The sequence below is a fragment of the Torulaspora globosa genome, chromosome 1, assembly GCF_014133895.1.
Source record: "Torulaspora globosa chromosome 1, complete sequence".
NCBI classification, from domain to species: domain Eukaryota; kingdom Fungi; phylum Ascomycota; class Saccharomycetes; order Saccharomycetales; family Saccharomycetaceae; genus Torulaspora; species Torulaspora globosa.
This window is the reverse complement of record NC_050727.1, coordinates 94625-116741: the sequence shown is the minus strand read 5'-3', so window position 1 is coordinate 116741 and position 22117 is coordinate 94625. Positions and strand designations below refer to the sequence as shown.

At 47.1% G+C, this 22117-nt stretch overlaps 11 protein-coding genes across 11 annotated transcripts; 5 read left to right on the top strand and 6 right to left on the bottom strand.

The window, feature by feature from the left end:
* Positions 1-150: 150 nt before the first annotated feature.
* Positions 151-1803, top strand: TDA1 (protein kinase TDA1; the record flags this gene model as incomplete). Its single annotated transcript, XM_037281024.1, has 1 exon — positions 151-1803. The coding sequence occupies one exon, from the start codon at positions 151-153 to the stop codon at positions 1801-1803; it is 1653 nt and encodes a 550-aa protein (XP_037136919.1).
* A 166-nt stretch (positions 1804-1969) lies between these two features.
* FOL2 (GTP cyclohydrolase I) lies at positions 1970-2704 on the bottom strand (the record flags this gene model as incomplete). Its single annotated transcript, XM_037281023.1, has 1 exon — positions 1970-2704. The coding sequence occupies one exon, from the start codon at positions 2702-2704 to the stop codon at positions 1970-1972; it is 735 nt and encodes a 244-aa protein (XP_037136918.1).
* Positions 2705-2860: 156 nt separating this feature from the next.
* HUA1 (Hua1p) lies at positions 2861-3454 on the bottom strand (the record flags this gene model as incomplete). Its single annotated transcript, XM_037281022.1, has 1 exon — positions 2861-3454. One exon carries the CDS (start codon positions 3452-3454, stop codon positions 2861-2863), a length of 594 nt encoding a protein of 197 aa, XP_037136917.1.
* A 439-nt stretch (positions 3455-3893) lies between these two features.
* Positions 3894-4368, top strand: GOT1 (Got1p; the record flags this gene model as incomplete). Its single annotated transcript, XM_037281021.1, has 2 exons — positions 3894-3915; positions 3974-4368. 2 exons carry the CDS (start codon positions 3894-3896, stop codon positions 4366-4368), a joined length of 417 nt encoding a protein of 138 aa, XP_037136916.1.
* Positions 4369-4780: 412 nt separating this feature from the next.
* On the top strand, positions 4781-8797 carry YTA7 (chromatin segregase YTA7; the record flags this gene model as incomplete). The annotated part of the gene is made up of 1 exon (XM_037281020.1): positions 4781-8797. The coding sequence occupies one exon, from the start codon at positions 4781-4783 to the stop codon at positions 8795-8797; it is 4017 nt and encodes a 1338-aa protein (XP_037136915.1).
* A 23-nt stretch (positions 8798-8820) lies between these two features.
* Positions 8821-10212, bottom strand: HER2 (glutamyl-tRNA(Gln) amidotransferase subunit HER2; the record flags this gene model as incomplete). The annotated part of the gene is made up of 1 exon (XM_037281019.1): positions 8821-10212. One exon carries the CDS (start codon positions 10210-10212, stop codon positions 8821-8823), a length of 1392 nt encoding a protein of 463 aa, XP_037136914.1.
* Positions 10213-10659: 447 nt separating this feature from the next.
* On the top strand, positions 10660-11778 carry JNM1 (Jnm1p; the record flags this gene model as incomplete). The annotated part of the gene is made up of 1 exon (XM_037281018.1): positions 10660-11778. One exon carries the CDS (start codon positions 10660-10662, stop codon positions 11776-11778), a length of 1119 nt encoding a protein of 372 aa, XP_037136913.1.
* Positions 11779-11912: 134 nt separating this feature from the next.
* Positions 11913-17792, top strand: SLH1 (RNA helicase; the record flags this gene model as incomplete). The annotated part of the gene is made up of 1 exon (XM_037281017.1): positions 11913-17792. The coding sequence occupies one exon, from the start codon at positions 11913-11915 to the stop codon at positions 17790-17792; it is 5880 nt and encodes a 1959-aa protein (XP_037136912.1).
* A 69-nt stretch (positions 17793-17861) lies between these two features.
* EFG1 (Efg1p) lies at positions 17862-18539 on the bottom strand (the record flags this gene model as incomplete). The annotated part of the gene is made up of 1 exon (XM_037281016.1): positions 17862-18539. The coding sequence occupies one exon, from the start codon at positions 18537-18539 to the stop codon at positions 17862-17864; it is 678 nt and encodes a 225-aa protein (XP_037136911.1).
* A 358-nt stretch (positions 18540-18897) lies between these two features.
* GSR1 (Gsr1p) lies at positions 18898-19650 on the bottom strand (the record flags this gene model as incomplete). Its single annotated transcript, XM_037281015.1, has 1 exon — positions 18898-19650. The coding sequence occupies one exon, from the start codon at positions 19648-19650 to the stop codon at positions 18898-18900; it is 753 nt and encodes a 250-aa protein (XP_037136910.1).
* Positions 19651-19751: 101 nt separating this feature from the next.
* Positions 19752-21431, bottom strand: LCB1 (serine C-palmitoyltransferase LCB1; the record flags this gene model as incomplete). The annotated part of the gene is made up of 1 exon (XM_037281014.1): positions 19752-21431. The coding sequence occupies one exon, from the start codon at positions 21429-21431 to the stop codon at positions 19752-19754; it is 1680 nt and encodes a 559-aa protein (XP_037136909.1).
* Positions 21432-22117: the final 686 nt, after the last annotated feature.

The window sequence follows — 22117 nt, the reverse complement described above, 5'->3', positions numbered from 1 at the left end:
GATTCGTTTAAGAGATCATCCCACTCGATTCGACTGAGCCTTTTCTTTCTCGGGGTTTAGATTAATACTTAAGCTGGAAGTACATTCCACAACTTTCCATAACCTTTGGAGGTGTCGCTGTTAGTCGGATAAGGATAAGAATACACTAGTATGACCACTATTCATTTGCCTTCTGTTCCGGCAGCGAAACTCGTCCTCACGCCGCCTCAGTCGGCTCTCAGCAGCTCTGAGGATCCTAGTATTGAGTCGTATGCTCCCTGGCCCGTGTTGGATAGAGCTGCAGGTACTGCAAAATGCAAATACGTAACGCGGGGATCGATGTTGGGAGATGGACATTTCAGTGTTGTGAAGGAATGCATGAACGTTTATACGAAGGACATGTATGCGTTGAAGATGGTACATAAGAGTATGATAAAAGGGAAGCTTCAGTTGATTCAACGGGAAGTCAAGCTTTTGAGGCTAGTCAGCGACAAGATCAGGCAGCTGGAAAAGAAGAATTTCCGCACTCTCGACGTCTTTGAGGGACATCATCATGTCCTGCAACTGTTCGATTACTTCGAGACATCCGAGAGCATTGCTTTGGTCACGCAGCTATGTGATAAGGGAGATCTATACGAGAGAATCATTGAAAACAGTTCATTAGATCTTAATCTGCAAGTCAAGCCCTATTGTGCCTGTCTCTTGAGTGTCCTTGATTTTCTTCATAGCAATGGAGTAGCTCATAGGGATCTAAAGGCAGAGAACGTCTTGTTTAGGTTGCGAGTGAACAAAAATGAACCGGAGGAGCATCACGGTAATTTCAAGTACGACTTGAAAGCTCATGATGTGATTTTGGCAGATTTTGGTCTGGCTACTCAAATTGACACACCAGATGCATCTACCAATTTGAAAGAGTTTGTCGGCACGACCTCATATATTGCGCCGGAGATTGTGCGTTGCAAGGGTGTCGGATCTATGTCACTACAGGAGATACAGAAACTGGAAAAATATGGTTGCCCAGTGGATATTTGGGCACTTGGCGTTTTGACGTATTTCATGGCTCTCGGTTACACACCGTTCGACTGTGATACTGATGAAGAGACATTAGAGTGTATCAAAAAAGTGGACTATTACGTCGATGAAGAGATGCGAGCAGATCCTAAAATGAAGGAGTTCTGGAGTTTCTTAGAGTGCTGTTTCATAGAAAACCCTGCAGAAAGACCCACAGCGACGAGTCTAAAACATCATCCTTTTGTGAAAGATTTCTTTGTTACGTCTGCGTCGGATGATAGCTCATTCATTTTACCGCAGGTAATGAAAAAGAGCGGTTCTACCTCGTCATTACATTCTTTGAGGCAGCCTTCAAGGTCCGCTTCATCTAGCACGTTAGCCTTCCTCTCATTGAACTTTAATAATACCTCGCCATCACCCACAGCTCAGGCCAGCAAACCCACAACTCCACCATACAGGGAGGCTAGAATCAGCTCCCGCGAAAGGAGCTTGAAGCAAGTTAGAGACACATTGAAAAAGACTCTATCGATGACCTCGCTCAATAGCGCCAATCATTCAATTTCAACCGTACAGTCAAAATTAAACTCTACTTTTGTTCTGGAACCCAAGCCTCCAGTTAACTCTCTGATGAACGGTTGCTTCAGTACCACGCCAGAATCAAGATCGAATTTTAGCACTCCGAGATCTCTTTCGAGACAAAGCTCAGCTAGCAGCATCTACGTTGTTAGCCAACCTCCTGCTGCGTCTAACTTTATCAGTTCGCCAGAGAACGAAGATTTAGATGATGATGAGGATATGGGAATTGTTATTTAAGATTAATGAAATTTGGTTGTTTTCGTAGGGATAAGTGATATAAATTATAAAACTCAAAAGTGAAAAGCTCTGGCCTTTCGGGTATCACCCATTATTGACAAGCTGCGGAGCAGCGTATATAGAGAAAGAATATTGTACGTTAGTGGAATAATGCATCAAAAGCGAGTCACAGGCTTCTCTTACCCAACAGACTCAAAAACTCCTCTCTGGTTCTATGTGCCCTGAAGCAACCCAACATACAAGACGTCACGGTGGCAGAGCCTGTCTTTTGAATGCCTCTAGACACCATGCACATATGGGTGGCCTCTATGACCACCGCGACACCGAGTGGTTTCAAAATTTCACTCAATGCCATCGCTATTTGTTTCGTCAATCGTTCCTGCACCTGCAATCTTCTCGCATACATCTCCGCAAGCCGTGCCAGCTTACTAAGACCCAGCACATTCTTGTTTGGAATATAGCCTATGTGCACCTTGCCGAAAAACGGAACCAAGTGGTGCTCACACAGAGAGTAGATCTCGATGTCGCGGACGATGACCATCTCGTCGTGGTCCTCCTGGAAAACCGCGTTCTTGATCACATCATCCATGATATTCGTCTGGTAGCCCTTTGTGAAATAAAGCATTGCCTTAGCGTACCGCTCTGGCGTGTCAAGCAGGCCTTCCCGGGTTACGTCTTCGCCCAACTCTTCCAAAATCGTCCTAATCGCCCCTGAAATCCGCTCCACACGCCCCTTCTCCTGCTCCTCACTCTCCTTAGCCCTGGCTCTCGTGCCAACGCTGGGCCACGAGAATCCATCCTCGTCGACGGGCAACCTAAGAGTGTATGGCGAAACTGGTCTCGTATTCAACGGCGTTCCCTGTCTTGCCTGCAAGGCCTCCACTTGAGGATGATGATACATGCTGCCTCGACCCGCCCTCACTCAACAATCAAAATCCGGTACCCTCGACGCTCAATTCCACTTCAACTGGCGTCGAGATGCTCAACTTCACACTCATATCTGCTCTGCTCGTAAAAATTGGTAAAAAGCGGTGCGTCATCGCACGTGACCCAATCTTCAAGCGATGATCCTGCCAATGCCTCGGCATAGAGGGCATATATCTTCGTCGAGCAGGAAGCTGATGCGGCCGGTGCCTCTGCATTCGCCGCACACGACGCCGCCGAGCCTGGGGTCGCCCGGTTGCACGACGAGCGGGCGTCCGCCGGGGCTCACGGGCGCGGCGGGCGAGGGCGCGCCCATGTACATGGGTCTTGCGGCGAATGGGCTCATCCACATGTTGCTGCCGTAGGTGAGCGAGGGCGTTGCTGCTGCGCTGTTGGGCGGCGCGAAGCGCCGCCAGCACGACTTGCACGAGCGGCCGTTCTTGATCTTGTAGCCCGTGTTGTTGCACTTGTGGCAGTAGAACCCCGACGGATACCGCCACGGCAAGCCGGGGCGTGCGGGTGCCGACGACTGGGGTCGCGGCCGGTACTGGGGTCCCGGCGGGGGCTGCGGACGCGAGCTTGGGCTGGGTCTTGGCGGTCTCGGGGGCGGCGCCGACTGCGAGCCCTGCATCCGCTGGGCGTCCTCCTTCAACACGTCTTCGTAGCTTGGTAGTTCGGGCATAGCGTCTTCGTCACCCGCCAGCGCCACGGGAGCCTCTGGTGCCATCAGCCCTGTTCGATTTATAGCTTTGTTTCCGTGCAGAGTGACACGCTTACTGGCAGACGCGCCAGATTGGCTGCTTACCGGGGCAACACGGCAAGCCTCCGAGGGCGCCAGGAGGGCTCAGCAGCAGCAGGTCGGAACGACGACTGCGACCCCAGAAGCAGATCACTGCCTCGAAATGCCTATCACGTCGCACGAAACCGCAACTCGACGCTTGAACCTTCGGCAGCGAGCCGTCAGCGCAGCTCCGGCGCTGCTGGCCGCCTGCCACACCAGCCAGCGTTCCAGGACGCCTTGCGGCGGCGCTGTTGCCCGCAAACTAGCTGGAAGTGGCTGATGGAAAGTGCATCACTCCGTACGGCACCGTCAAATGCACATCAAAACTGGTCTTCAACACACCAGGAGAGCAGTCGGCGAAGCGATTGAAGAAACCAGAACGACGATGTGGCTATCTGAGTCGCAAAGTATGTGCCGGCAAGACCCCCGCAGCACAACCCCAGTTTACTAACCGCTTCCCTGCAGAGTTTGGCGTCGCCTTCACGTTCGGCGGGTTCCTGTTCTTTACCTTTGGCGTGTTCACCTTCTTCGACCGTGCGCTGCTGGCGCTGGGCAACATCCTGTTTCTCGCGGGCGTTCTGCTGATCATCGGCCCGCAAAAGACGTATGTTTTCTTCACCAGGCCCACCAAGAGACGCGGCTCCGTCTTCCTCGTGTTCGGGGTGGTGCTGATTCTGATGAAGTGGACCTTTGTCGGGTTCCTGGTCGAGTCGCTCGGCATCGTCGGGCTGTTCGGCGACTTTTTCGGCGTAATCGTCCAGTTCCTCAGGTCCCTGCCGCTCGTGGGTCCGGTGCTGTCGCACCCGGCAGTGGCACCGATTGTAGATAGACTGGCGGGCATCCGGGTGCTTCCCGTGTAGCACCGCATCTCATATGTATCAATATTAACTACGCTCGAGGCCGGTCACAGGGTACGGCGCTCTGCATTCGCTCACCGCATCAAGCAACTTCGTCGCTCAGGGCGAGAAAGCTGTTTTTGAGAACCCTTTCTGGGCTCTTTTGTGTCAGTCCGAGACCCGCTTCGGGACAGAACGCAAAGTAGAGCCATTTCTGCGGCCGGAAAGACGCGATGTCTGTTGCTGGAGGGCCAAGAGACGTTTGGGAGGTGGGTACGACGGTATGACGGAGCTTATCCTGTGAGTTCAGCGGCTTTTGGCGCGCCAGAGGGCGTTTTTGGCTGGGTGACTTTTTTGATGATTTGGGTCATGGTCGTCGGTAGTGATCTGAAATTTAGACGTTGTAGCCATCAAGGCCCTTAGTTGAAGCAGGACCATGGAGAGGGCAGTGGATTGGTGTAGAGTGAACCAGAAGCGGGGTTTTAACGGTGGGATGTCTCGCCATCTAAGAGGACACCGCGATGCTTCTGCTGGCAGGTCGAATGGGGATGATTTGGGCGAAATCAAAGACGGTAACGGGATAATACACACGACAAGCAGATCACTGCGGAAAATCAACTACGCGGAGGTCGAATCGGGACTTGACTATCTGGAGAGTGAGGGCGGAGCCGGCGAGGACGTGCCGGGCGAAGATGCGGCAGCTGGCTACGAGGTAGAGGACGAGTCGCCAGATCAGGAGATACAGCGGTCCGGTAGAGCGAGCCGGCGGAGACCTCACGACGCCGAGGAGGAAGATGAGAGCTTCCACGAGGACGAGGACGAGGACGAGGATGTAGAGGATGACGACGATGACTCTGGCGGCGCAGAGGACCAGTACTATGCAAGGAATGATAGCAAGCGGCGGCGACGAATGGCCGATAGGAGCTTTGTGGTACCAGATCCTGACGAAGGGGAGGACGAGGACGAGGAGGACGGCTTCGAACAGTTCTCGAGGCGGAGAAGGCGTAGTGCTCGGCGGCGTCAAAGGTCGGCTACGCCGCCACCAAGGGTGTCAAGACGATTGAGAAGTAGAACCCGGCACTCTCTGCATTTCAACGATGAGGAAGACCGCCGCAGACACAGTGAGAATGACGAAGAAGCGCTCTCGCTGGAAGAAGAAATCAGAGAACTGCAGGAGGATAGTCCGATACGCGAGAAGCGCTCGCTACGAGAGCGTACGAAACCTGTCAACTATGCACTGCCGCCTCCTTTGTCAGAGGCGAATGTTGGTGAAGCTTTCAGTAGACAGGCCGCTTCGTCGTTCAGTAACGCTTCTCCTCGTCGCGGACGCGGCTGGAATGCGGGCCAGAATACGGGCCCAACTCGTAGACTGTTTCCGACAGGTGGTCCCTTCGGAGGGAATGACGTTACTGCAATCTTTGGCAAAAACACAAACTTCTACAATCAACACCCATCGGCTGAAAACAACAAACTGTTGCTCGACTCAGATTCTTCTGAGGATGAAATTCTACCCATCGGAGCTTCTGCGAAACCAAAGACTTCGAAGAAAAAAAAGAAGAAGATGGAAATCGCCGATCTTGATCCTCTCGGTGTCGATATGGATATCAAATTTAGCGATATTGGTGGTCTCGACAATTTTATCGATCAACTAAAGGAAATGGTTGCGCTTCCGCTTCTTTACCCTGAATTGTATCAAAACTTTAGCATCACCCCTCCAAGAGGTGTTCTTTTTCATGGTCCGCCCGGTACTGGTAAGACATTAATGGCCCGTGCTTTAGCCGCCAGTTGCTCGTCGGAAGGCCGCAAGATAACGTTTTTCATGCGCAAAGGTGCAGATATTCTGTCCAAATGGGTGGGAGAAGCGGAAAGACAGCTTCGACTTCTCTTCGAGGAGGCTAAGAAGCAACAACCAGCGATAATCTTTTTCGATGAAATAGATGGCTTAGCTCCAGTGAGAAGCTCCAAGCAGGAACAAATTCATGCAAGCATTGTGTCCACTTTGCTAGCTTTGATGGATGGAATGGATAATAGAGGGCAAGTGATCGTCATTGGAGCGACGAATAGGCCAGATGCTGTGGATCCAGCGTTGCGGAGGCCAGGGAGATTCGATAGAGAATTTTACTTTCCGTTACCAGATCTAAAAGCCCGTGCCCAAATTCTGCGAATTCACACTAAAAAGTGGAAAATACCTTTGTCGAAGGACTTCATCGAACAGCTGGCATTATTGACAAAAGGGTATGGCGGTGCCGATCTAAGAGCTCTGTGTACCGAAGCAGCCCTCTTGAGCATTCAAAGAAAGTACCCTCAAATTTACCGGAGTGATGAAAAGTTGCTTGTCGATCCAAATGAGGTGAAGGTTAGTACCGGTGACTTTATGCTAGCTCTAAAAAAAATAGTTCCCTCCTCAGCCAGATCTACGGGAAATACATCCCAGCCTTTGCCTGATACTGTGAAACCTCTTTTGCTAGAGCAGTTCGAAGAAATCAAAAGCATGGTAACCACTATTCTTCCTGAAGAAGAGAACCCCATTACAAGCAGTACATCACTGATTCAACATTACATTGACTATGAGGACAGTAATCAACTTAATGACCGAAGCGGAACTGATTCGTCAAAGTTTATGGTTCATGCAATTATCGAGCAGATTTCTAACTCTCGTGTCTGCAATCCCAAGCTGCTATTGACCGGTCCTCCCGGGAATGGTCAGCAGTATATCGGTGCCGCTATACTGAATTTCTTTGAGCGCTATAATGTTCAGAAACTTGATCTTGCGTCACTCGTTTCAGATAGCGGGCGAACAATAGAATCGGCTATTGTACAGAGCTTTTTGGAGGCACGGAAAAGGCAGCCATCTGTTATTTACATACCAAATCTCGAGATTTGGAGCATGGCGATTCCTGAATCTGTTATTCTTACGCTCTCTAGTTTACTCAGATCCTTGCAGGGTGAAGAACGCATTCTCTTGCTTGCCGTTTCCGAATCATCAAAAGCTACAACCGCAGATAGCCCAATAAAATTTCTCGAGTTTGGAAATAATGTGATCCATATCCGAAAGCCATCTGCATCCCAAAGGACTAACTACTTTAATTCCCTTCCTGAACTTCTCAAAATGAAACCTACTTTTTTCATAACCACAAGAAAAAGAAGAAAGCCTCTTCCCAAACTGCCTCTGGCAAAAGATTATGATGCGTCAGGAGGTCCGATTGATAGTGAAAGAAAACTCGGCTCCGATGAGATCTTGAGGAAGAAATTAAAGTCTTTCCAACATCAAGATATGAGATTGAAAAATCTCCTTAAAATCAAACTTTCAGGGCTGATGGACTTGTTCAAGAGCAGGTATAAAAGGTTTAGAAAGCCTCCTATTGAAGATTCGATGTTGATACATCTCTTTGAGCCACCAACGGACCCTAATTGGCAACCCGCGTATGTGAAAGACGATAACATGATCTTGGAAGTTGCGACCGGACGGAAGTTTTACAATATGGATCTTGACCTGGTCGAGGAGCGCTTATGGAACGGCTATTATTCGGAACCTAAACAATATCTAAAAGATATTGAGCTGATTTACCGCGATGCTGCTACCACTGGTGACAGGGAGCGGATCATTAAAGCTTCTGAGATGTTCGCGAATGCCCAAATGGGGGTTGAAGAGATGTCGACCTCCGATTTTATTCAGGAATGCAAGGCCACTCGACAGAGGGATCTTGAAAGACAGGAACTATACTTACGTGATGAAGAGGCGAAGATTGAAAGAGAAAAGCGTAAGATGCAGGAAAGCGAAGTTGCAAAAGAAGATGGACAACCCGAAAAAACTACGCAGGTTGGCGTTGCATCAGGAAATCAATTACAGGCTCAGCTGCAAGCGGTAGCGCCTGCTGCTGATGCTTCGTCATATCATCAATATGAGGACCAAAATCAGGACCAAGATGAGGACCAAGATGAGGACCAATATGAGGACCAAGATCAGGACAAAGAGGATAAAATCAAAGAGTTAGCTGAAGACTCAACATCAGCTGGAGCAGAAGACGAAGAAACGCCCGAACGCTTCTCTGTCTCGGATCAAGACACGGAAGAAAAGGGTGTTATAGATGAAGATATTCAAAACAATCCTCAACTCGAAGATCAAAAGTTTACTCATTCGAATAATTCCCCGACGAAAGGAAAAGATAGCGAAGACATGGGGGATGAAAAGCCAGAAGATCGTCACGATGAGCAGCAGGGCGTTCAAGAAAGTGAAGAAGAAAGCGATGATGAACAGCAACGGGAGCTGCTTATTGACGAGGAGAAGCTGACGAAGATAGTGACAATCTTAGTGAAGAAAACCAATGGTTTTACGGTAAGGCAACTCGAACAACTCTACTCAGAAATCGTGCGAATTGTATGGCCAGATCGCTTTCTTTGGGAGAAAAGTAAGACTATGGAAAAAATCATGAGTTGTATCACAGACGTATGAGAGCTATGTACATAGTAATCAATTCAATGAAGTATCCCATCTACAAATTCTAAAACGGTGTCATCATTTGCATACTGGGCCGTGATCTGAATACCTACCGGTATTCCCTTTGCTATAGGCATCGATAAAGTCGGTAGACCCACCAATGACATGGGCATAGTGAACACATCATTTAGATATTCATTGGTCGGAGATGAGCTTTCTCCCCTTAGGAAAGAATCGATTGTCGGAGGAGCGCTTGTAGCTGTTAAACCGATGATCAAGTCAACCCCTGCTTCATTTTCTTTTGAATTGGAAAGAATATTAGAATCTCTAAATATTCCGTCAAATTGATTCATCATCTGAAGTCTAAGCTTTTGCGCTTTGACGTAATTATTCTTGAATGCCTCAGAGCAGAGATTGTAATTGCCGAGTATTATCCTGTCTTGCACTTCTCTACCAAAGTTATTCCTAGTTGGTGCAAACAAAACACCGTTCTCAATGTCAGAGGTATCGTCTCTCGTTCCATACCTTATGCCATCGAAGCGCGAGAGATTCGAAACAGCCTCTGCTGGAGACAGAGTGTAGTAGATTGGCAGCGAATCCTTTATTGAGGGTATTGAAACAGGATATATTTCATGACCAACGCGCATAAGCGTCTCAATAAACTGTCGCAAAAGGTTCTTATATTTATCGCACACTGACTGTTGAAGAAATTCTTGAGGAACACCTATCCGCAGTTTATTTCTCTTACGAAATATGGTGGAAGCCTTCTTTCTGAATCCAACACTCAAGGATGTGGGATCTTTAGGATCGTATTTATCAAGTACCTTGAAAACTCTGCGTATTACCGAGATGTCTTTGGCGATAATCCCCACAGTATCCAGCGATTGCGCATATGCAACAACTCCAAACCTTGAAATCCGTCCGTAAGATGGCTTGAAGCCCAAAACAGCACAGTAGGATGCAGGCAAACGCACTGATCCACCAGTATCCGTTCCCAGGGCAAAATCTACTGCACCTGCAGCAACCGCTGCTGCTGAACCAGAAGATGAGCCACCGGCAGAAACCTTTAAATCCGGATACATTGGATTGAAAACAGGGCCGAAATACGAGTGTACGCCTCCAGACCCCATCCCAAATTCGTCGAGATTCGTCTTGCCCGCAATCACAGCACCAGCATCTCGTAGTGCCTGAACACACGACGCATCATACGGGGATTCATAGTCAGCCAGCATCCTTGAGCCACACGTAGTTGGGAGGCCTTTCGTGACAATGTTATCTTTCACACCAGCAACTAGATTCGATAACGGCAGTTCTGGCGAACTCTCTTGCAACTGCCTTTCTGCAGCTTGATTGACATTGATGAAGATATTGAAACGCTTCTGGATCTCAGGAATGGATTTGATACGAGACAAAGCAGTTTTCAAGCTCATTTCCTCTGGCACTCCCAGCTTTACAGCTTCTTTAATCTTCCTATGTATAAGCTATACAGTGAAATATCACCGAGTATCGTCAGCCATCTCTTACGCGAATAAGAGAACAGCTTTGAAACGACTCTTGCCTCGAGATTTGGAGTATACGAGGTGCTGGGATTGAATGATCATGATGAGTTGCACGGACGAGGCCTCCCTGTGAAGTTAGATCGTGATAGCTGCTCAAAAAGGATGGGAACCTGTTCTCTGGCTGCAATTCGCGTAAAATACTGAACCTTGTTACCAAACTTCCTGAGGCTACAGATAGTTCCTCCTTTTGATGCGCTATTAGACTCTGCTGCGTTAGGCACTGTCGACGCTATAGCCTCCAGGCTTTGGAGCTCGAAGAAAAGTACAACAAGACAGTGGTTTGCGTGTATAGGGCTCTAGGGATCGTTGGGATACGTGATGGATATCATTGATCTAAGTATCACGAATGAGAGCGCGATTGTTGATGAGCTGGCAGCGCTCGACGTTTCTGGCCAGGAGATCTTTGAATGTACTGGAATCCAAGAAGTGGATGATGCTGTGGCGCCACAAGAGGTGATTACGAGGCAGTTTTCAGGGCTAAACGATGTCACTAATGATCGCACGCCTCCTGTTGGTCATACCAAGAAGCAGGTCGAGGGATCAGGCCATAGCGGACTGGCGAGACACATGGTGATCTCCAACATGCCCCAGGTTAGGGCAGCAGCTCCAGAGAGTGTAGAAGAGAGGCTGGAGCGCATCGGTAGAGAGCTGCAGGAGCTCTCAGACCTGGAATGCCGGAAACTGGGGCCCAGAAATAGCGAAGAGTTGGAAAGGACAAGAAACCTGCATCTCAAACTGACCAAGATGTCAACCGAACGGCTCAAGGAAATGAAGCGAAGCCTTTTTGAGGAGCAGGAAGCTGTCAATGAGCCGCTCGACGTTACTCTACCTCGCGTCAGGTTCGACGCTGGTGACATGCAGAAATTACTGGAATTAGAGGGGAAACTGACCCAGTTGGAAAGGGTTGTCGGGCCTGTGGCATCGCTGAGGAAGCCTCTTGTGACCCAATTAGAGGACCTTAGATCGCGGTCCGCGCTTCTTGGCCGTGACAGCGAACTGCTCAACAAGTTCCACGAGCGGCTCCATGAGATCGAAGAGGATTACGAGAACTCTCTGCTGGGACGGAAGTCAAGGAATGCCCCGTCGCTCTATCAAGATACAAAGAGCAAGATGTTTTCTTACGAGTCCAGAATCAATGATCTGCATCGCTTCAACGATACACTGCAGGTTTATGGCCCTATACTCCCGCAGCTGGCGGACAGGGTGAGGCAGTTATCTGGCATTGAAGGCAAGTTATCCGAGTGCGTCGGTGTCGCTAAGGCGATTGACACCTGTATCGCAGAACTGCAAGAACTGGCAATGAAATGGGAGCGGACCAACAACAGGTTGGAGCAAAAGCTCAGCGCGCAGGAAATCGAGCTGGCGCACAACAGACAACGTTTTGACGAGCTTGTGGCGAATTTGGAGGCCAAATTGAAGCCTTCCAGAGACCTTTAGCCCATTGTGCTTTCCATCACGTGAGAACCTTGGAACCTAGTAACTAGGCCTGGGAAGATGCTTATAAGACTAGCCAGTGAGATCGGTATTGAACGACCTCTAGCTACACAAGAAACGACCCTAAGCCATCAAATATGAGTACAACATACTCTGCTGAGTCTGCCAGCTCATATATGAAGGCCATGCAGGTCATGGCCAACGCCGCAGACTCTTTTTCTTCTGAAATAGATGGTTCAGTAGTCGCTCGATCTTTGAATACTGGCAATAGGACAACCGACAGGGCTAGTGGTTATAAAGCTCCGCTGACAGTGTTGGCTCAGGACAAGAACGAATGGGATGCAATTTTTGAGCAGTTCGATGACGTGTCTTTCGAGAAACTAAAAAATGTTCTAAAATCATACAAGAAGACCAACACAATGGCTACTTATAAAAAGCTACTTCGCCTTATCAAGAGCTCCTCGAGCCCCTTGCCTCAGGATGAACTGTTGAAGTGGATTCTGGAACTGATAAATACCTATGACAAGACTCAATTGGAAAAAGAGTTATTGAATTTCTTAGGAGCAGAAAATGTTGATCTCATATCCTTTCTATTGCAGGCGAGAAAGCAGCTTACTGCCCACCCCAGAGAGTACATTGAGCAGATGGTCAAGGAGTCAGAGAATACACCACATCTCATGACTGAGAAGGAGATAAAAGAACAGGTTGCTGAAAATGCTTTTCTGGCAAAGAACCAGCGGTTGGATGCAGCGCGAAAGGCGATCAAGTATCCCCATGTGTTTAGAAAATATGAGCAAGGAGGCTCGTCTATATTGTCAGTCTCTGGTCAGAAGTTTACGTTGCCGATTGGTACCACCCGGTCGTCATATCAAACTCATGAGGAAATTATTATTCCTGCAGCAGATCAAACTGTTCATAGCAAATCGCTTTATACAAAGCTGCTGAAAGTAGAGGAGCTTGATTATTACTGTCGAGCGGTTTTCAATTACGAGACTTTGAATCAAATTCAATCGCTTGTGTACCCTGTTGCTTACCAGACAAATGAAAACATGTTAATCTGCGCTCCAACAGGGGCAGGTAAGACTGATGTAGCTCTTCTGACGGTTTTGAATTTGATAAAGCAGTTTTCGATCATTGATGAGGAAGAAGACTTTGATATTCAGTACGACGACTTTAAGATTGTTTATGTTGCCCCATTGAAAGCTCTTGCTGCTGAGATTGTAGAGAAATTTCAGAGGAAACTCTCGTTTTTCGATATTAAGGTCAGGGAATTGACAGGCGATATGCAACTAACCAAGAGTGAAATCGTTGAAACTCAGGTTATTGTTACAACGCCAGAAAAATGGGACGTTGTGACCCGAAAAGCGAATGGTGATAACAGCCTTGTTTCAAAGGTAAAACTTCTTATTGTTGACGAAGTACATCTGTTGCATGAAGATCGAGGCTCAGTGATTGAAACTCTGGTCGCAAGGACATTGAGACAGGTTGAAAGCTCACAGTCAATGATTCGTATCGTGGGTCTATCAGCAACTCTACCGAATTTTATGGACGTAGCTGATTTTCTGGGCGTCAACAGGCAGGTGGGAATGTTTTACTTCGACCAATCCTTTCGACCAAAGCCACTGGAGCAACAGCTTTTAGGTTGCAGAGGCAAGGAAGGTAGTAAACAATGCAAGGAAAACATTGATAAGACAGCGTATGAGAAACTCGCAGAAATGATAGAAAAAGGTTTTCAAGTGATGGTCTTCGTTCACTCAAGAAAGGAAACGGTCAAAACTGCAAGGACCTTTATCAGCATGGCTCAATCTAACGGGACACTGGATATGTTTGCACCTGATTCGGTAGACTCAGCAAAGTACTCAAAAGAACTTGCTAAAAATAGAGATAAGGATATCAAGGAGATCTTTCAATTTGGATTTGGTGTTCATCACGCTGGGCTCGCTCGTACTGATCGTAATTTGACTGAGCGAATGTTCAAAGATCGTGCCATTAAAGTTTTATGCTGTACGGCAACTTTAGCATGGGGGGTCAATCTGCCTGCTGATTGCGTCATCATAAAGGGAACTCAGGTTTATGACTCCAAGAAAGGTGGCTTCACAAACTTGGGAATTTCTGATGTGATTCAGATTTTCGGTCGTGCCGGTAGGCCCGGATTTGGTTCAGCTAACGGTACTGGTATTTTGTGCACCTCGAGCGACGCACTAGACGACTATGTTTCACTGCTGACACAGCAGCATCCCATCGAATCCAAATTTGGTTCGAAGCTTGTGGATAACTTGAATGCTGAAATCTCTCTTGGTAGTGTTACTAATGTTGAAGAAGCTGTGCAATGGCTAGGTTACACCTATATGTTTGTCAGAATGAGAAAAAATCCCTTTACATACGGGATAGATTGGGAAGAGGTGGCCAACGATCCTCAGCTTTACGATAGAAGAAAAAGCATGATAATAAACGCAGCAAGGAGACTTCACTCACTCCAGATGATTGTCTTTGACGATGAATCTTTCAATTTCATACCGAAAGATTTGGGTCGGGTCTCCTCCGATTTCTACCTGTTGAATGAATCCGTTGAGATTTTTAACCAGATGTGTGACCCAAGAGCAACCGAGGCAGACGTCTTGTCAATGATTAGTTATAGTAGCGAGTTTGATGGAATTAAGTTTAGAGAGGAAGAGGCAACTGAGCTCGCGCGATTGTCGGAGATTGCTGCCGAATGTCAAATTGCTGGGAATCTCGATACACCACAAGGTAAGACTAACCTGCTTCTACAAGCATATATTTCCCAAAGCCGAATAATGGACTCAGCATTAGCCTCAGATTCTAACTATGTTGCACAGAACTCGGCCAGAATATGCAGGGCACTCTTCTTAATAGGGATGAATAGAAGATGGGGACAGTTCTCCAGAGTTATGTTAGATATCTGCAAGTCAATTGAGAAAAGAATATGGGCGTTTGATCATCCTCTTTGTCAATTTGAGCTCCCTGACACAATAGTTCGACAAATTAGAAGTAAAAATCCTTCTATGGAACAACTTTTGCAACTTGAACCGGAAGAGCTGGGTGAACTAGTTCATAATAGAAAAATGGGAAGCAAGCTATTCAGTGTATTGAAGAAATTTCCTAAAATTGAAATTCATGCCGACATTTTTCCAATCACTAGCAATGTTATGCGTATACATGTCACACTAGAACCAGACTTCCTATGGGATTATAGAATTCATGGTGATGCTCAATTTTTTTGGATAACTATTGAAGAATCTGATAAATCCCAAATACTGCATTTTGAAAAGTTCATCCTGAAGAAAAGGCTACTAAAAAGCTCTCATGAGATGGATTTTATGATTCCGCTATCTGATCCACTTCCTCCACAAATTGTTGTGAAGGCCATTTCTGACTCATGGATTGGCTGCGAGTCTGTTCACATCATATCATTTCAGCATTTGATTAGACCGCATAATGAGACATTGCAGACAAAATTGCAAAGACTAAGACCTCTGCGGATTAAAGCCCTGCATAATCCACTCGTTGAGTCAATTTACCCTTTCAAATACTTTAATCCTATGCAAACAATGGTGTTTCACACTCTGTACAACACTAACGAGAACGTTTTTGTTGGTTCACCGACTGGATCCGGTAAAACAGTGGTTGCGGAGCTAGCCATTTGGCATGCATTTAGAGATTATCCTGGTAAGAAAATTGTTTACATTGCGCCCATGAAGGCTCTAGTGCGTGAAAGGGTAGATGATTGGAGGAAGAGAATCACTCCGGTTACGGGAGATAAAGTTGTTGAACTCACCGGTGATTCTATACCTGATTCTCGCGATATCAAGGACTCAACAATTGTGATTACGACGCCTGAAAAGTTTGACGGTATCTCACGTAACTGGCAAACCCGCCAATTTGTTCAGGATGTGTCACTTGTTATTATGGATGAAATTCATCTGCTGGCAAGTGATCGTGGTCCAATTCTGGAGATGATTGTGAGTCGTATGAATTATATCGCATCTCACACGGGGCAGCAAATCAGACTTTTAGGTATGTCGACAGCAGTATCCAATGCATATGACATGGCCGGCTGGCTAGGAGTCAAATCGAATGGTCTATACAATTTCCCGTCAAGTGTACGTCCTGTGCCTTTGAAAATGTACATCGATGGTTTTCCTGATAATTTGTCATTCTGTCCACTTATGAAAACCATGAATAAACCAGCTTTTATGGCTATAAAACAGCATTCACCTCAGAAACCAGCTCTCATTTTTGTTGCTTCTCGTAGGCAGACAAGGCTTACTGCGTTGGATCTAATTCATTTTTGTGGCATGGAGGATAATCCAAGAAGGTTTCTGAATATTAGCGACGATGAGGAGCTACGCTACTACCTGTCGGAAGTAACTGATGATACATTGCGTCTTTCTCTGCAATTTGGTATAGGGTTGCATCATGCAGGTTTGGTAGAGAAAGACAGAACGATATCGCACCAATTATTTCAAAAGAATAAGATTCAAATTCTTATTGCTACATCAACGCTTGCCTGGGGTGTCAACCTTCCTGCTCACCTCGTCATCATCAAAGGAACACAATTCTTCGATTCGAAGATAGAAGGCTACAGGGACATGGATTTAACAGATATACTTCAAATGATGGGAAGAGCTGGTCGACCAGCATATGATACTACTGGTACCGCCATTGTTTATACCAGAGAAGCGAAGAAAATGTTCTATAAATACTTTCTTAATGTTGGATTTCCAGTTGAATCGTCTCTTCATAAGGTTCTTGATGACCATATTGGAGCTGAAATTGCTTCTGGGGCTATAGCGAACAGACAAGAGGCTATGGATTTTTTGAAATGGACCTTCCTCTTTAGAAGAGCTCATCACAACCCGACTTACTATGGAATTGAAGATGACACCACAACCGCAGGGGTTAACAAAGCTCTGAGTGCTCAAATTGATGCAACTATTAACTCTTTGGTAGAATCTCAATGTGTCATCACTTCTGGAAAAGAAATTGAAGCGACACCTTTCTTGAGCATCGCGTCTTACTATTACATTTCGCATAAGACGGTCCGAACTTTACTGAGACAAATTCATGACAAAGCAAGCTTTCAAGAAGTCTTAAAGTGGCTATCTCTTGCTGAGGAATTTAATGAGCTGCCGGTGAGAGGTGGCGAAATGATAATGAACGTTGAAATGTCTGCTCAATCACGTTATTCCGTAGAAAGCACATTTGGAGACGAAGAATTGAATATGTTTGATCCTCACATCAAAGCATTTTTACTGCTCCAGGCTCACTTGAGCCGTGTTGATTTACCGATTGCTGATTACATACAGGACACCATATCGGTGCTTGATCAGTCACTTCGTATTTTACAGGCTTACGTGGATGTGGCCAGTGAACTGGGCTTTTTCAGCACAGTCTTAACGCTAATCAAATGCATGCAATGCATCAAACAGGGCTACTGGTATGAAGATGATCCTGTAGGAATTTTACCAGGTTGCGTTCTCAAGAGAAGGAATATTGAAAATTTCAGCGCACAAGGATTGCTGGAGAAACATTTTGATGATAAATCAACTCTCAGCTTACAAAAAATTGGTGAAATGCCGCACGGGAAGTTGGTCAGCACTATGCGGAGATTGGATGTGCCCGAAGATGAGCAGAAGCGCTTTTTGAGCGTATCGTCTAGACTACCGGCTTTGGTCAATATTCAGACTGAAGAACAAAAATCTGCTGACGGATTAACTATATCTGCGAAGCACGCTAAATCGAAGTGGAACAAAGGTTTCGAGGTTTATTGTGAAAAATTCCCGAAGGTTCAAAAGGAACTGTGGTTTTTTATTGCGTATAAGGGCGATGAGCTTATGATGATAAAAAGATGTCAACCCAGGGAACACGGTAGGGAGGTTAGAGTGACATGCGACTTTATCGTGCCAGAAGAATTGATGGGCCAGAAATTAGCGTTCAAGGTCATCAGCGACGCTCTAGATCTAGAGTATGATTTCGACTATCAGCTCAGATCTTAGAGACCATCAGATTTAAACGCTCTATGACTCGTTTTACTTATACATTGTACATAGCTTCAACTGAACAGGTCACTCGAAAAATTCATCCTCCTCAGGCGCAGTCTCAACGATATCGGTCTTCTTGTCCGCATCGGCGGCCTCTAGCGTCATACCCGCACCCTCCTTATCCAGCTTCTTCCCACTTAGGATATCATCCAAAGAAACCGGTAGGGTACCTTCCTTCAGCTGTTTAGAGACCAGATCGCGGAATGCGGCTCTCTTTGCCTCGGTCTTCATACTACTGGTATCGTCCTTGTTCCCATTGGCACCGTCATCGGATGGATACAGGGCGATGTACTTTTCGGCCTTGGGGAAGTTCACAACATAGCAGAGATCGATGGACTTCTGAATAAGATCTTGTTTGCATTTTTCGTCTCCATCTGATTCTTCCACTGCTTTCAAAGCCTTTTTATATCTTCTCAGAGCCTTCTTCCGTTCGAAGAACCTAACCATATGGTATTTCTTGGCATTCCGTTTTATCGTAGTCCTTAACTGAGCATTCTGCAGCTCCAATTTCAACGCTTCTAATGTCCTTTCCTTCTCAACGATTATCGTGTCCGGCAGAGAGTCTCGTTTCCTCGTCAACAGTCTCTCTAGATCTCTTATTCTTTTCTTGATCTTATTTGAGCCAGCGTCAATGAATTGAGCCATTTCAAGTGAGTTTGCAGTGTTTCGTGCTCTCTTTCGTTTCTGTTGCGTCTGAGCCATCTTGCCAAATCCAATTGAGCCTAAACCTGACCTCGAATGCTCGTTGAACTACTCTTGGCGACTTCTCAATGTTCTGTGAAGTTCACCATTTTTTTCTATCTCATCTCATCTCATCTCACCTCTGAAATAGAACGCTCTAGCAGACAGAACTGCACCAATTGGCTACAAATCGAGTAAAATCGAGCAAGCTCCTGAGTTAACTGCTACTACTATATGTTCAAACCTAATCATAACTATAAAACGAAAGGAGGAAGGAAAACTGGTATCCATATCCTGAGAAAACGAAACGACTCGACGAAGGCGACGTTACCTGCGCGCACTTCAGCAATGCGTTTGTGAACACGACCTTGGCCGCTGTCTAGTCCTTGCTCTTCTTCTTTCTACCGAAAAGCCCTCTCTTCTTCTTCTTCTGGCCGGATACAGCCTCGCCGACCGGGGCCTGGTAAACTGCCTGCTCAGCATACGTCGGCTGCTGTGGAGCCATCCCCTGGGCGCCGTACGGGTTCGACGCAAACAGTGGGAAGTCAGGCCTCACTCTGAACCCATACTGGGGAGTCTCTAGCTGCTGGCCCCAACTAGGGTCACCTGACACAGCATACTCGAAGCCTCTGATCGTGTCCAGAGGCCTCTCATCTCTAGCCCTGGTCGGGTTCGACACGTCTGGCTGATGGATCGGCTGTCCAAACACATCCCGCAGCACTCCGGACCCATCTGTCGAGAAGTACGATTTCCGGTTCATGTTGTCCTGGAACGTCTCAGCAGCCTGCTCAAAAGGTTGAGCCTCTTGAACAGCCTCCAGTATCGGATCTGCCACCGAAGCAGTACGAATCTTGAACTTCTCCTGGTCCTCTTTCGACAATTTCACCGATGGCGTACGTCCGTGTCCCCCATTACTGCCGTCGGATCCGGCGGAACTACTCGATTTCTTTCTAAAATGCATCATCCTGGAGGAATTGACTAGCGAATGACAAACTCTGACCACTTCCTGTCGTTCTAGATCTAGCACTTGTTGTTTATACTTCGAGTTTTTACAAGGAAAGAATGAATTTTCGCATGCTGCGACAACGCCAAGCCGAGAATATAACGTGATGCGGTTTCTCCACAACGTCATCGAGCTCAGACGGGCCACGACAGCCGTGAGCGCGGTCTGTGGGCCATGCCCGTCTTATCTTACATATATATGTGCATCTATCGATGGCCGTGCATGCTTGTTCAGTCCGAGCAGTTGTTCGAGCAGCTGCCGATGATCACGGCCTTGATCGCCGCGCAGGCTGCGAGCAGATCTTGGTCGCTGATGTGGGCGTTGACGCAGATCTTGAGGCTGGGTACCACGGGTAGCGTCTCCTGTCTCAGTACGATCGTGTTTCGGGTGATCAGGATGCCGTGCTGCGACAGCAGTTGGTCGGCTATCGCTTGCAAGAACTTTTCTTCTTGCTCGTATTCTTCGACGAACTTGGTCGTCGCGCAACGCTTCTGCAGACGTGTTATGGTCTCGAACAATTGTTCGCCCGTGTAGTTGAATCTTTGGAATCTTGCCTCGGGGGTCAGTTGCAGATGGAGGACGGGGGACATCTGATGTGAAGTGACAAGAACCCATCGTTTCAGCGCAGCGTCGTTTGTGAAGAAACCGTGCAACAGTTTCGAAAGACGCTGAAGCGCAGTCACTGCAGAGTTGTCCTTCTCCATTATTTGAAGCACTTTGGTCACAGTGGCCGTCGTATACGCAGGTAGAGACGCAGAGAAACAGTATGCATTGGAGCCAATATGTTGGTGATGGCTCATAACACGGTCTCCTAAAACGAAGGCTCCTGATGATCCAAAGGCGGTAGCCATCGATCCAATGGTCACATCGATCGAGCTTGCACGTTCCATGTTGAAATGTTCAGCAAGACCACGTCCCGTACGTCCCAATACTCCAAGAGAAAATGTTTCATCGATGAAAAGCCTGAATTTGTACTTGTTCTTCAGCGAGAGTAGAACTGGCAAAGGTGCAATATCACCAGAATTGTGGAATAGGCCCTCTGTAACAATAAATTTTCTTGAGATCGCAGGTAATCGTTCTTTTTTCTCCGCCTCAGTCAATTCTTTCAAAAGGGACTCCAAGGACTCCATATTGTTATGCTCAAAGTAATAAACAGTGGATCTACTCAATTGCAACGCATTTTGCAAGGAAAGCGAGACCTGGTTGTCTGCAACTATCAGATCACCACGCTTGGTGAAAGCTGGCAGGACAGATGGTGCAACACAGAAATCTTGACCATACAACACAGCGTCCTCCGTGCCGAAAAAATTGGCAAGTGCATACTCCAGAATGTAGTGAACATCCTGGTTCCCATAGAAGCCAGCGGGTCCGCAAGCACCAACTCCATAGTTCTTTATAGTCTTCTTAGCCACTTCGACAACATCCGGTCTTGAGGCCAATTGCAAAAAGTTGTTTGACGCCAAATTAAGCACGTTATCGAAGCATTCTCGACCATCATTACGCTTCACGCGCACTCGATCCCCCTTTTTCAACACTTCAATTACGGGAATCTTCTCTAGCCGCCATCTCTGAGCCTCCATGACAGATTCATCAACAATTGGCTCCGGTTGCCACTCTTCAATCAATGCCTCCACTTCCTGAGCAGTCAGATTTGGTTTGCTTCCTTGTAGCCCTTTCTTCTGCTGCGGTTTCGATAAATAGTAAACGATTCCATACAAAATAAGCACAACCTCCACCGCCGTTCTGTACGGGTCATCCTGATGTGATTTCTTTACATACGATATGATATACCGGCCACCAGGCACTTTCAGCAGTGACGCATAAAGATAGTACCACACGTATGAGAACGAGTCCACGATAAAGCTTGGAATCGGTATCGAATTGGGCAAAACCTGAGGGATATGAGCCATCTATCACACAACACAAAATACAATCCCACCTACCTGCCCTGGATGATCGCCAACTTGGTCGAAGAGCAGCCTTCTCAAGTACTTAAAATAGGCTGCGCCCAGTTACTGGCTTTGCCTCTTATATATAACCGATCTTCTCGCGACCCGGCCACAAAAACGGATCTCGAGACACAAAAACAGGGTAAACAAATATTCACCACTTTAAATAGCCGCCGAGACACCGAAAAGCTATAAAAGAGGTCTAAGATGGACTTAAAGAGCACTTTAACGAGAACTAGTGGGAAGTTCTGGTAGAATCGCTCTTGTAGCCCGCTAAAGCGGGCCTTGGGGCAGCCGCTGAGGCCCCAAGCGAGGGAAAGCCTCCTGAGATGACTAGAGCTCTTCAGATGATGCTGGAGGTTGCTGGAGGTTGCTGGTAAGTGAGTTGTGGGATGGATCGATCAGTTTAATGGGGTGGCTCTATTCTGTGGCCGAACTGGGTTACCCGCTTCGGACTCTAGATCGGACGGGTAATCTCTCGTGAAAGGAGCTTCCTCATTTCTGTCATGTGACTCGGGGCATCTGTGTAGTCAGGTTCGGATAAGAGATCTGTAAGCTACTCCAGGGGTTATTAGTGTTTCTAAAGGAATATTTGAAGTGGGACATCTCTGGTCAACTCTTAGCTTTGAAAGAGTTGAAGGAGAGTT